This window comes from Delphinus delphis, chromosome 5 (assembly GCF_949987515.2).
Source record: "Delphinus delphis chromosome 5, mDelDel1.2, whole genome shotgun sequence".
Classification (NCBI taxonomy): Eukaryota; Metazoa; Chordata; class Mammalia; order Artiodactyla; family Delphinidae; genus Delphinus; species Delphinus delphis.
In genome coordinates, this window is record NC_082687.1 from 122,847,486 (window position 1) to 122,861,590 (window position 14,105).

Below are 14,105 nucleotides of genomic sequence, written 5' to 3' on the forward strand. Positions count from 1 at the left end.
AAGCTGTGTTCATGCAGCCAACCCCAGTCCTCTCCCTGGGAATTGACCTCCGAAGCCCGAGCCTCAGCTCCCAGCCCCTGCCTGCCCCGGCGGTCAAGCAGACAAGCCTCTCGGGCTGGTGAGTGCTGGTCGGCACTGATCCTCTGTGCGGGAATCTCTCCACTTTGCCCTCTGCACCCCTGTTGCTGTGCTCTCCTCCATGGCTCTGAAGCTTCCCCCCTGCCACCCCCATCTCTGCCAGTGAAGGGGCTTCCTAGGGTGTGGAAACCTTTCCTCCTTCACAGTTCCCTCCCACTGGTGCAGGTCCCATCCCTATTCTTTTGTCTCTGTTTATTCTTTATTCTTTTGCCCTCCCCAGGTACGTGGGGAGTTTCTTGCCTTTTGGGAAGTCTGAGGTCTTCTGCCAGCATTCAGTAGGTGTTCTGTAGGAGTTGTTCCACATGTAGATGTATTTCTGGTGTATCTGTGGGGAGGAAGGTGATCTCTGCGTCTTACTCCTCCTCCATCTTGAAGGTCTCCTCTTTTTAAAATCTTATTTTAAGTTTCCTTGAACTTTTTTTTTTTGCGGTACACGGGCCTCTCACTGTTGTGGCCTCTCCCGTTGCGGAGCACAGGCTCCGGATGCACAGGCTCAGCGGCCATGGCTCATGGGCCCAGCCGCTCTGCAGCATGTGGGATCTTCCTGGACCGGGGCACGAACCTGTGTCCCCTGCATTGGCAGGCAGACTCTCAACCACTGCGCCACCAGAGAAGCTCTATTTTGATATATTTGATCTTTTTAGGCCACTAGTGTTAAAAGGCAATACCAGTTTAATCATTTCCCAAATAAGAGTATAAAATATGACTCAGACGAGGCTTGGAACTTCCCAATTATAATGGACTATCAGAAGATTAAGCTGTGAAGAGTCTGTGTGTGTGTGTGTGTGTGTGTGTGTGTGTGTGTGTGTGTGTGTGTGAGATGTGTTTTTGCACATTTTCAGAATCATATGTATTTTTTTCTGTTTGCTCTAAAAATTTCAGAAGGTTCCTATCAATTTACCTATATTTATTTTATTTATATATATATATACATATATACACAGATTATGATGTATACAATACATATAATTTTCACAAAATTAAATTTAAAGTTCATTTTATCATCTGACCTCTGATTGCATTTCAAATGTCCACTGTACCCTCCTAACATCTACAACTATAAATTTCTGAGATCTTGTCCTTTTATTTCATTTGTTTCTTCAACCCCTTTCACTGGCTCACTGTATTCTACCAGCAGCCTGTGTCATTACATCCTCCCTCTTCTTTCTGTTTGCATCTGGTTCTCATAAATCAATTCCAGATGAAATCGAGTAATCTTGCCTTAGTACGCCACTACCTATATAATTCATCCTTATCAGATCTATCCAAGCTAAACATTGGCCCCTGGTATTCTGATTCTTCTCATGGGATTCAGGATTAATTGGGACCCTCTGTTATAAGTAGTAGACTATCTCCAAAACTTTGACCTTTGTCGACAGTCTTGTTCTCTGACCCTGGCCATAGGCTAAAACCTATATTCCCAGATGTATATTTCTAGAACTGTTCAGCTTTTTGAACTTTCAGCCATGTAGTCACTAGATCAGATTTCCATATATTGAGTCAAAGGAGAAGTTAATAAACATTGAGGACAAGGTCTGTTGGTATGCATTATGGTTTTATATAAAGATGAATTAAACAATTATTTCTGCTCTCAATTGGTTTGTAACTTAATAGAGAATATGGCAGAAGTACATTGATAAGAATAATAATATAGAGTAAAAATGTGCAATAAGAGTGGCATACTTTTATCTGAGCCTAATGAACTGAGAAAAGATATTTTTTTTAAGAGTTCAAAACTGATTTCCTTCTGCCACTATGGCTGAATGTAAATAAGTTGCTCAAATTCTTTGGGTCTAAAGTTCTTTATTTAAAAAATTAAATAGTAATACTTACTTCATGAATCTGTATATTAAATGAGTAATACATATATAAGATAGTCATACATATATCTGTTATCAAATAAATGTTCAATAATAGGTATCTATAAATATATATGTGTATATGTATTTGCACATATGTTTTTCAATTTATATATAAATATGTGGGCTAAGTTTACACAGAATAATTAAGACTTGAGTTTTTGACATACTAATATCGAGACTCTGGAACCAGCAGAAAGTTCTGGACCAAAGATAAAGTAATAGTGAACATCATGCAGCACTTCACATGGGCTATAACCAAAAAGATGTGGGGAAACAGGAACATAAGCACCAGGACCAGTTTTTCACATAGTTAAGAGGAAGGGTTCAAAAACAAGCAAACAAACACAGAATAGCAACAAGAACAACAACAAAAACAAGACTTCATCACTCCATTAGGAGACGAGGAAGCACTAAAGTCTGTGTGGGCCAAGGACTAGGGAACTTGTGTCCTTCATCTGAGAAGAGTGTGTAGAGATGAGGCTTACTCACTTGAAATCCAGGGGCATTGCTGCTTTTTGTCCCTTGATTTCATCTCCCTGCCTAAAGCTGAGAGGAAGGGCCTTGTGGAGCTCCTGCTATAGTGCATAAGTCTGAGGCTGGAGTGAGGTGTGCGATGGAAAACCCCACCCCCAAGAATGAATGAAAAATATTGGAGGCAGAGTTCGGAGTAAGTTAAATCTCAGTAAAAGACTTAGAAATGTAGAACGTTGTCTTTGTGAAGTTTCCTTGTAAAACTTTAAAAAAGTAAATAAGACCTTCGTGCACATCCCCTGGGGCAACAAGAAAGCGAGGCCACTGTAGAGATTGTGTTTCATTCTATCAATTCTTGAAGAAAATAGGAAGAGAAGAACCCCAAGTGCTTTGAAAGTGGGCTGTGGCTGCTAAAAAGAAGAGAAAAGGGGACTCTGGGCCTGGTTCTTGGCTTAAGAAGATGTCCCATGTGGATATGGGATTACCTATGGGGCCATTTCTCAAGTCAGGCCCATCTGTTGTCGCTGGTGCGCTTTTAAGATCTTGTGAAAAAATTATTCTCTGGTATGGAGATTGAACTTGCTGAATATTTTCCTGGGTAAACAATGTTTTGTTCTTTTTGCTTACTAATTCAGAAAACACATTAGCAACAATATTTATGTAGTTTATAGACAAGGAAAGAAATCACATGTTCCTGACCAAATGATTTAGTCATCATTTTATGAGGTTTTCCATAAGTGTGTCATCAGACACTTTAGAATACCAAAGATGAAACCTTTGTTTGGCAGTACTGTGTTATTTCTTAACAAGTTTAAACACTGTTGATTAGAGAGCATATCAGACATATTCAGGTCTTCTTCAAACTCTCACTGTAAATTTTTAGATTTTGCATTTTTAAACTTTCAATTCAACGTCTTCCACAAAGCTGTGAAAGTTTTGAAAGCTAAGTATTTCATATACTTATAACTACAAAAAAATCATTAAAAGAAAAGAATGATTCCAAATCTTTTCCTGAATAATATTATCATAGGATTGACTTGAAAGTTTTGTGGAGGAACAAAAATCCTGAGAACTATGACACAGAAATCTGTAGGATTAAAAACGGACCTTTAAAAGGTCAATGTTCCATTTTTCTGTTTCTAAAACAAGTACAACAACAAAGAGTACTATAGAATACATTTTAACTATGTACCAGCCACTATCCTAAGCATGTTACATTCCCCTCAACACCTCTTTTGAGGTAGGTCCTATTTTCATTATTCCCATTTTGCATATAAGGAGACAGATTTAGTGAGTGGAGTACAATGTCAATAAAAGAGATAAAAGAGCCCTTCATGTCCTCTGGGACATTGATTTAGTTATCCCTTCTCTCAATTCATCAGATGTACAGCCTCCTTCCCATGATATCCCCTTCTGTCCACACAAAAGCACAGATATCCTCTAGTTATTTTTTTTAATGCAACCAGTGGGAGAAATACTAACATCATTCACATCATTAACTTCCATTTCATCCAACTGTATGTAATTAAACACATTCAAGAGCTTTAGGCCAAACATTGGCCAAAAAGAATACCCCAGAAAAATTGATTGTGGTTTTAACATGTGCTATGAAAAATTCAAAATTCATGACCAGACTGTTGTCTCCAAATGCTCCACAAACAACCTCGACAATAGCTAGAGTCCCTCACAGATGGACCTCTTTCTCTAGCTTGTGCCTCATGCTGTTCTCGGGGATCGGCTTGCCCAGGGTCCCAGAGCATCTCACTGAGCAGTACCTGTCCAGCTGCTAACACCTTATGGCTTTTTGCCAGTAGTCAACAGCTCCACATTCAAGTCAAATCCCAGCTCCATTCCCCACTAAGTCTGTGGCCCTAAAAATGTTGTTCAGCCTTTCTCTCAGTTTACTTATATATAAAATGGAGATAAGAGTTGTACTAACTTATGAAGATTAGACAATGCAAGTAAACTTCTTCAACCAGTACTTGAATACCTAAAGACTCAGTAAATATTTGCAATTATCATTATTAATATGTTGAGTGAGATTTAAAACGTATTATTTTAATGTGCTTCCTCCTTCAGTGTTTATAATACTTCCAGATCTATTCTGGGTGTGAAATGTTTGTGACATCAGCCTACCATTGTTTAAGTGACTAGTAAAAAGGCAATTACTAGTAAAAAGGCAATTACAGTATTTAAACATCTGTAGTCGATTGTACAAAAAAAGCAAAAAGTGAGAACTAGTTTTCTTTCCTTTAATGTAAAATCAAACACCTAAAAAGTAGGATTTCTGCAGTCATGAATTTAAAAATATGTGAATGTAAATGGAACGCTTAATATATATTATGTCACGGAGAAGGATATATATGGCAACAAAGGTCAGCTTGCAGCCTAAATTTAATTGCATAGGTTTCCGGGAGGTATCATGCCTCATTACACTGCCCAGTTCAAGTGGTCTTACACATTTTTTATCTAACGTAGAATTTGAGCTTCCTTACATAGAGCACAAAAATACCAGATCACTAAAACCACTGCATTCCTTAATTTTCTAGTCTGTTGATTTTGGTTCCTATACATTTGAGCATAAAAGCTGATTGGTACTATGCCATCAGTAATAACAATCTAATAGGAAAAAGTTTGAATAGTAGTAAGGAAATACTAGCAAATCACTAGAATATTATTATGAAAAAATAATATTGGAAGGCTGTGAATCTCAACACCATCCTGATACTAAAGAGTTACTCCATAAACATTTTACAGAGAAACAAATGAGCGAGTGAATGAATGGCTTTATTTACAAAATGTTGAGTACTGGAAATAAGTAGAATTTAATCTTTGTTTAACAGGAGATAATTTTATGGGAGAAAGAATAGTATCTTAAACAGAAAGTGAGAGTATCCAGGGCTTTATTTTATTGTACATAAATACAGTTAAACAGACTTTCATTATTTCTATTTAGAGAAATTAAAGTTTGAAAACACAACTAAGGGCAGATGATTTGCCATTTACCTGTGGGACAACCCACAGAGTCTAACCAAATATGTCATCTGATCCTCACCACAAAGAGTCTGCTAACCTTGTGTAGTACAGGCCGTGTACCCCAAGATTTTGTTAAACGCTAGGTTTTCACTATATGCTGATAACGGAACTGGAACAGGAAATAAAAATGAATTGTTTCACATTTACCTTAAATATTAAATACATGCAATAAAAATGATTTCGAGTCAGCTCATTGACATAGTGTTATTTCCAGCAAGTGGAAGATTAGAGTTTTGATGTTAACTTGAAGCTTTCTTCTTTAAGATTTCTGCAAACAAATATTGGTTAGTACAGAAAAGGGGGTTTAAAGGCCTCAGAAGCCCAGTTGAATTTTGTTGACAATAGCATTGAGAGTCACATCTAGGAATACAGTTTTTAACTCTGCCTTGTCAGCTGGCCAGCTATTCCAGGCCCAGGGGTATTCTCCAAATCTGGCTTGAGCTATTTTACTGTAAGTGCCTCTTTTGTGGCATTTAAATGATATTGTTGTGTTCTGCATTGCTGAATCAGCACCTTTAAAATAGAATAAGAGGTTGACGTATTCCTTTTGTGCAGTATCACTAGGAAAGAGCTGGAATACTAGTCCCTAAATAAAAACATTTTTTTCTTGTAACAACACTAAAAATCACTCGATCACTTGCCTATGTGTTCACAAATTTTACTTTGGAATGTCTTCTAAATTCTCTTCCATAGTTCTGTCTACAGCTAATTGTTAAGTTTGCTATTATTTTTGTTATTTATGAACATTAAGACTTGATTTTCTTTTCCTTCTAGGATCCCCTGCTCTGACTGGAACTGGAACTATCAATGTCATAGTGGATGATGTCAATGACAATGTCCCCACTTTTGCCAGTAAAATGTATTTCACAACAATTCCTGAAGATGACCCAACGGGGACAGATGTTTTATTGGTAAATGCCTCAGATGCTGATGCTTCAACAAATGCAGTTATCAGGTACATATTACTTTGTAAATTTTAATTATTTTTCTCATTAAACATTAGTCTTTGGACTAAATGCACACAATGCTTCATTTTGCTGAAATTCTGTAGCATTAACTCATAGCCCAGTTGTGGTTATCTATTGCTGAATAACCAACTATGCCTAAAATTAGGATTAAAACAATAATGATTTTATGTATCATTCTAAAATTTTATCTTATTCATTTTATTTATATTTTTATTGTATCTCATTATTTTGTAGTTGAGGAATTAGGGCACAGGTCAGTGGGAGATTCTTCTGCTTCTTGTGGTTGACTAGTGTCACTTATGGTATTTACCTGGTGACTGTGTCCTAGAGGGTCCAAGATAGCGTCACTCGCATGCCTGGTGGCTTGGCAGGGATGGCTGGAACTTTAGGCTCAGCTGGACCCCTTCTCTGATCATGCGATCTCAGAGCTTCTCAGTGTGGTTCTTCAGCAGGGTAGTTGGACTTCTTTATATGGTAGAAGAACCTCTGGGTTACAGGGACCTCAGGTGAAAGCTGCTAATGATCTTAAAGGCCAGGCCTTGAAACGGCGTAGAATCACTTCCATAATACTCTCTTTGTCAAAGCAGCCATGGCCAGCCAAGAGTCCCTGGGCTAAAACCCATCGGTGAAAAGTCTTCAAACGACTGTGCCATCCTATAGTCAGATATGATAAAAATTCATGCCATTTTTATCTTGCAAAAAACTATTATGTTCACTTTAAATTGACAAATATTACAACTTAAATGAAAAATATTTTCACAGAATAGTAAGTTGTTATGCCAACCTAAATCTTATTTACTCTGGCTTGATATGTTTTTAATGGAATATATATTTTGGATGTTAATCACTCCTTGCTATTCATGGAATCCTGGAGAAAATCCACTTTTTCCTCTGGTTAACAGAGCTTTTATGTATTAATGTTTATATTGACTATTTAAGTATTACATATTTAAGTCATTTACCCAACTACTGATGGACTCTCTAAAAGCACAACCTTTTATGTGTGATGTTAATTTTCCCATATGGTCTAACATGATCTTTTGCACAGCAGCTACCCCCAAAATATTTATTTCTATTCTTCTTTCTACCAGTTTGATCAAGTTATGCATTTTAATGGATGGAATACTTATTTTGAGTTAAACACTTTACGTAACTTTTAATATTTTCCCTTCTAGTAAACCAGCCTGCATTAATTACTAGCTTATCTAGTTTATATCTTTATCTAGTTTATATCTTTGTTTCCCAGACACCTATTCCAGAATTTAGCTGTTATAGAAATATATTCCTTTTTTTTCCCCAACTGACCAAATCTCCATTCAAAACCTCACTTTTAATTCTTTTCTGTCATAACATTGGAGAAAGTCACAAAACTGTATCAACAGGGTTGACATTCAAAGGCAGATCCCTTTCTCTGTGCTCCTAATCCCATCCCATTCGATTTCCCTCAAATCATTAATTCAACAGTTACTACATTTTGCTCTGGATCTTCAGGTAATCCTTCTTTCCTTGATCATACCTTTATCCCTATAGAAATGCTCAGAATATCTGGTATTGAGTCCTGGTTCCTTTATTTACTTACATGACTTAGGAAAGTCATTTTAGTGTCTCTAAGGCTCAGTGTATCCATCAGTAAAAGTGGAGATAAGAATTGCTACTTTCGAAATTTGTGAGAATTAAATATATATTGACCAATTACTAGGTGCCAAGTATCATATATGGAATCAGTTAATATGTGCAAATGTCTCTAACACATTATTGGGACATGAAAGTCACTAAATTTATACTAGTTTTTTTTTTTTTCTTTTCATCACTCTAATATCTATTTTATTCCTAATATATTCTTCTACAACATAGTAGTGACTGGCACCTAAATAAATGCATTAAATGAATGATCCTAGTATTCTTTACAACTGCTGCTTTTCCTCACAGTTTTCACACCACATTTTTGAGAGGGTGGGTTACTGCCTCATAGTTTTCTCTGGCCATTTATTCTTGAAAATCTCTCAGTCTTTCTCCTCCATTGCTTTACCAAAAAAGACTATTCGAAGATTCTACTGAAATTTATCAAGTCCAGTGATTTCTGAGTCTTTATTTTCCTTTGCCTTTTGCAATATTTGCACCACAGGTCAGCCTTTCTTATTGACATTATTTTTTTCTCCTCAGTGTCTGTGTAAATGTTATTTCTTATTTCTCATCCTGCGTCTCTGACCACACCTTCTAATTTGCCTTCTGTATCCCCTCTTTCTAGCTCTCCAAAGAAATTTGGACCTTCGCCACAGCATTTTTTCTCAGTCCTTTTCTTTCCTTTCTTTATTTTCCCGCACGTGTGTGTATGTGTGCGTGTGTGTGTGTGTGTGTGTGTGTGTGAGAGAGAGAGAGAGAGAAAGAGTAAAAGAGAGAGAGAGTAGAGAATCATCCATTTCCATGGCTGCAGCCATGAGAAAAGTTACCCAGAAAACTAGACAGAAAACCTCTAAACCTATTGTATCAACACTGACTCTACCCTGGAGATTCCCACCCGTCTTTAAAACTCTCTAGGAGGCACTTCTACATAGAGGTAGAAGTCATAAGAACAACATATCAGAAACTAATAACCTTTTCTGTTTCTCATCTTGGTGTACTGCGCTCTTTTAATGATGTTGCCTTGCTTTCTTCATCCTCCCATCTTGATGGCTAACAGTCATTCTCTCCCCCTACGCTCACTCAGTGGACAAGTTTTCATGTTTCTTCTTTCCTAATGCCTCTGGCACTCATTCTTTTCTGTGCATCCCTCCTGCCAAGACCCTAGTTCAGTCCATAATTACATCATGCCTGGACTATTATAATCAAAATTAACTTACTTTCCTTACTCTGGTTTCTAATCCTTCCAATCTATATATTACATGATCCTGTATAATCTTGGAGCCCTTACGATGTCCCAGATACTTTGTTAAGTTCTGAGGAGTTAAGCACTGCAGTTCTAATAAGAACACTTTAATATAGAAGGTAATTTTGAAATATTACAATTATAGTACCTTGTAACAAGTATAGTTTAAACAGAATGTGTGGAAAGAACAGCATACTCAGTGATACCTGAGGAAATAAATATAAGCTTCAAGTAATTGATGAGTTTTGGAAAGACAGAGGAGTTGCTTATGGACAAACAAGGGATGAAAGGCATTCTAGGGAAAGACAATAACAGGTGCAAAGCCAAATCTATGCAAAAACACAGCATCAGAAAAACAAAGCTCTTCAGTATGGTTGGTGTGGGTTAGGAACGGGCCTTGTATACCATAGGAGAAAATTCACATTTCTTTCTGTGTCTAGTAGGAGAAACAGCTGAAATGTTTTAAGATGGGCAATAACATGATTAGTTTATGTTTTATGATGATTCCTCTCTCAGTGTTGTAGAAAGTGATTTGGATAAAGCAAAGCCTGAGTCAGTGAATGAAAGGAAAATGGCAGTAACATGAAACAGCTAGCTCAGTGGCGTAGCTTTAATGATACTCCCCCCTCCTCAACATCTTTCAACTTCCAGTTTGCCTAGGGCATAACGCCCAGTCTGCATATTCCAGCCACTCCGTAAACAGTCCCAGCATCTTTCCAAGCTTATTCTGTACAAATGTATAGCCAAACTTTCAGCCTCACTGGATCACTTTCTGCTCCTGGGAAAAGGACCTGTGCTTTTCCAAGCATTATGGCTCTGTTCAAATCCTTCTATATCCTAGACCAGGGTTCTGCAAACAGCAGCCTGCAAGCCAAATTCGACCCAGTGCCTAGTTTTGTAAAGTGTTACTGAAAAATAGCTATGCCCATTCATGTACGTATCGTCTGCAGCTGCTTTTGCGTTAAAACAGCAAGTTGAGTGTTGCAACAGAGATCTGATGGCCTAAAGAGCTGAAAGTATTTACTAACTGGTTCTTTACAGAAAACAAAATACAAAACAAAATAGCCTAAAATACCTTCATTCTCCCTTTACGATACTATTGTAAGGTGGGTAACCTCTTTAAGACTTAGCCTAAATTTACATTTCTCCAAGAAAGGCTTTTCTATCAAAAGTGATCTCTTTGTCTTCTGAATTCCCTAAACAATGCTTCTGAGCAATTTCATAGCACTTAAACATACTGCCTGGTTTTGTATTTACTTTTCCATGTGTCTTTCTTCCATCTAGGGTATAAGTTTGAGCACAGAATTTTTTTTACCTACTTATCCATGTCTCTATTAGTTCATCCATTTACCTAAAGATGGATTATAAGAGATTATATATAATAGATTATTATAATTATGTACGTATATATACTGTTATGTGTGTAAACCTAAACTTTGAATTCTTGTCACATACTAATTACTCTGCCAAGTGCTTTTCAAAAGAAATTACATTTGATGCTCAAAACTACCAAATGAAAGGAATACATATATGTATAATACTTTATAGATAGAGAAGACTTAGAAAGGCTAAGAAACTTTATGAATTTAAGTACTTGAATGAGATCAAAATTCATGTCCAAGGGAACTGTGTTCCAAAGTCCAGTTTCTAAACTATTACTAAATCACTGTATTCTAGCAGCCCACAGTGCAGTGCCTTATGACCATAGCAAATCTCAGGAAGAGGTAAAAAAAGTTTCAAAAAATCAAATGGGGATATTTCAGCTTTACAAATGCAACAACAGTTGATTTAGATTTTAGATAACAATGATCAGTTTATGCCAGTAATTTGAAACAGTAATTTCTTGAGTCAGAAAAAAAATTAACACCTTGTTGATTTGCATTGAACTAAATCGTTGTAAACTGATTCTACATCGACAAACCTGAGCAAGAGTCCCTTTTGGCCTTAGCAAGAGCTACAGTGTGCCTTGTCTCACTCACATCCCCCCAGGCTGTGTCCCACCTTCCATCTACTGTAGGATAATGGAAAAAGTGCATGTTGAAGTCATAAAGACAGAAGTTCAAAGTCTCCACGTACCATTTATAGGTTTCATGTTTCTCTGTGCAACTAGATTAGCCTCCCTTAGACTCAGATTCCTCATCGATAAAAAATGTAGTACAAAACCAAACTGTTAGGATTGTTCTGAGGCTTCAATGAGAGCGTATATAAAATGCCTTGTAGTCTGCTGGGCGCACCCTAAGAACACAGTAAGATGCTGCAAAGTTGTAAAGAACAGCGTAGGTGTTTAGCTGTTAAGAAGATAGCACAAGACTTGATCTAAGTTCATAACCTTAAAAGAAATTAATGTGGACCAGAGAAGCAGGAGAGAGATGCATGAAAAGATGAGAAGTGAAACAAGACTCAAATAATACAAGTAGGGAAAACCTGGGCATGTGATCTCAGCAGTCCATCCATTTATATTGTCCCCTATGTTTCTTTTATCTCTTTCTTTTTGTAACTTACAAGAATAAATTTGATTGAAACTGGTATTATAGATATTGTGAGATATTAAAGAATATCTCATATTTAAAATACACTGTTGATACACTTTTATTCTTTAATTTTTAAAACTAATAAATATATTACCCACTTTTAAACAGACAATCTTATGTGCAATAGCATAAAATAAAGAATAAGAATTGATAGTACAGAGCTCCTCTGTGGATTATTTAGTTCAACCTGGGCCAGAACTCACATCATTTGCCTTTCAACACGTTGTTCATTCTAACATACCATGGTCTTCTCACATACAAAGCATCCAAATCAAATTTACATACATTTTGCCTCCTTCTTATTTTTATTTGTAAATGCTTAAGGGAACAAATATTTGAGTGAACCCTGACCTTTGCTGCCATAAAGCTGTAAGAAAGCTTGTGGCACTATGAAGCACTTGTTGCAACCCCTATTAACTTATTTGGTCATTTCTACACCTACCGATAGAAGCAAAGTTTCCCAAAGTAAAGTCACGTAATTCTCATAATCCAGGTGTCTACAGACTTTCTCCAAAAGGTAAGGCAATATGATTATTTCATGAGTCCTGAATTTCTAACTTTGAGAAATCATTTACAAACCTGTGTTATTTTTATTTTGATAAAGGGAATAGATAGCTTCTACTGTGTAAGCATAGTAATTACACTTTGTAAAGTCATTTCTGGTCCAGGAAATATAGTCAGTGCTGTTCTCACTCCTGATCATGGCATGTGGGTGTGTCAAAGGGTGTTCAAATCTGAGTGATACCAAGTACTTTATCAATATTAATATCATTTCTCAACCAAATTCCTTCTTTATTCTTTTTCTATTTAGCTCTCATTTTATAGAACCTCTATTTAAAAAAAAAGAAATAGCTCCCAACGGTTCATTATGTCTCTAAAAAGGATGAAGATGCTGAAATGTTTGTTTTAAATGATGAACTTCATAGGAGAAATGTGCACTGGCTGCAATGCAAGGTTTTTCTTGCTGTTTCTATTAGGCACTTGCTGTTGCTACGTTTTTACGGACACAAACCAAACTATAGAAACACCAGTTAGTTCCAACAAGGGCATTTCTTTGTTGGCATAAAGGAGAAAGCTTTGAAAGATGTCTATTATCTCGCTACCCTCCAACTTAAAAAATTATGGACCCCAGCCAGCTTCTGAACCTTCAAGCTTAGCTACTTCTTTCCTAGCTGACCTCTCAGGAATATATACAGACAGCTTTTTTCTTCAGAAAGAAGATAGAAGCTATTCTCAGTGGAAACTCCTCCCTGCTAACCAATCTGGTTAGCATCAAAATATCCATGAAGATGTCATACCTCTCCTTACAACAAGAAAGCAAAGCAGCATGGCCATATGAGGAATAGCAAATGAGAGAATTAGTATCTAGGAATGTCTCTGTATAAATAATCAGTTCTTGAGTTGTTCTGGACAGTCAGTATGTGTCAAATACTTTGTTTGGTCTTTAAAGAAAAAGATCTTCCACTGACCTTTCTGGTGGTGCACAGCAGAAAAAATAATTTTTAGATTCATTTAACAGATGTTCATTTGTGATCCTGGCCACTGACCACAATATTAGAGCAAGGCCCTGATTTATGCTCTCAGGCTGGTTTATTTAAAACACAATAGTCTTCTGGGTATATTCTGGGGACTTGCATGATTTAAGAAACCCACAAACCTTGTGAGGACCTGCTTGAGGTCATGGGATATCTCACAATAAAGATTGTTAATGTGATGTTCACATAAAATTTGAACTCGCCATATCCTTTCGTTGTTGTGTGATCTTACTTGTAATGTTTTTCTTGACATTTCTGCCTCGGTCATTAAATTATAGTAAATAGATGTTGCAGCATTAAAACTGGAAGAAATATGCCCACGTCTGCTCTCTGCTTTAGTTATAGGATCATTGGTGGAAATTCTCAGTTCACCATCAACCCATCCACAGGACAAATCATCACCAGCGCGTTGCTAGACAGGGAAACAAAAGAGAATTATACTTTAGTGGTTGTCGCATGTGATGCTGGATCCCCGGAGCCTCTTTCCAGTTCCACCAGTGTGCTCGTCACGGTGACTGACGTCAACGACAACCCACCAAGGTTTCAGCATCACCCGTATGTCACACATATCCCATCCCCTACTCTTCCAGGTAACCAAACCAACTCGGAGGTCTCATAGATGAATAAAAACTATACATTGGACACTTTCTATAATTACATTGCTGTTATTTTTACGTGTATATTTCTGATATAGCCAA

The 14,105-nt window shown here is 37.0% G+C and overlaps 1 protein-coding gene across 1 annotated transcript in view; it reads left to right on the forward strand.

Moving 5' to 3' along the window:
• Positions 1 to 14,105, forward strand: part of FAT4 (FAT atypical cadherin 4) — a 172,455-nt gene that overhangs the window by 115,338 nt on the left and 43,012 nt on the right. The window contains exons 7-8 of the mRNA XM_060012960.1: positions 6,282 to 6,462; positions 13,747 to 13,997. Of these exons, the coding sequence (XP_059868943.1) occupies positions 6,282 to 6,462; positions 13,747 to 13,997 (432 nt within the window). The remainder of the gene's footprint in view (positions 1 to 6,281; positions 6,463 to 13,746; positions 13,998 to 14,105) is intronic.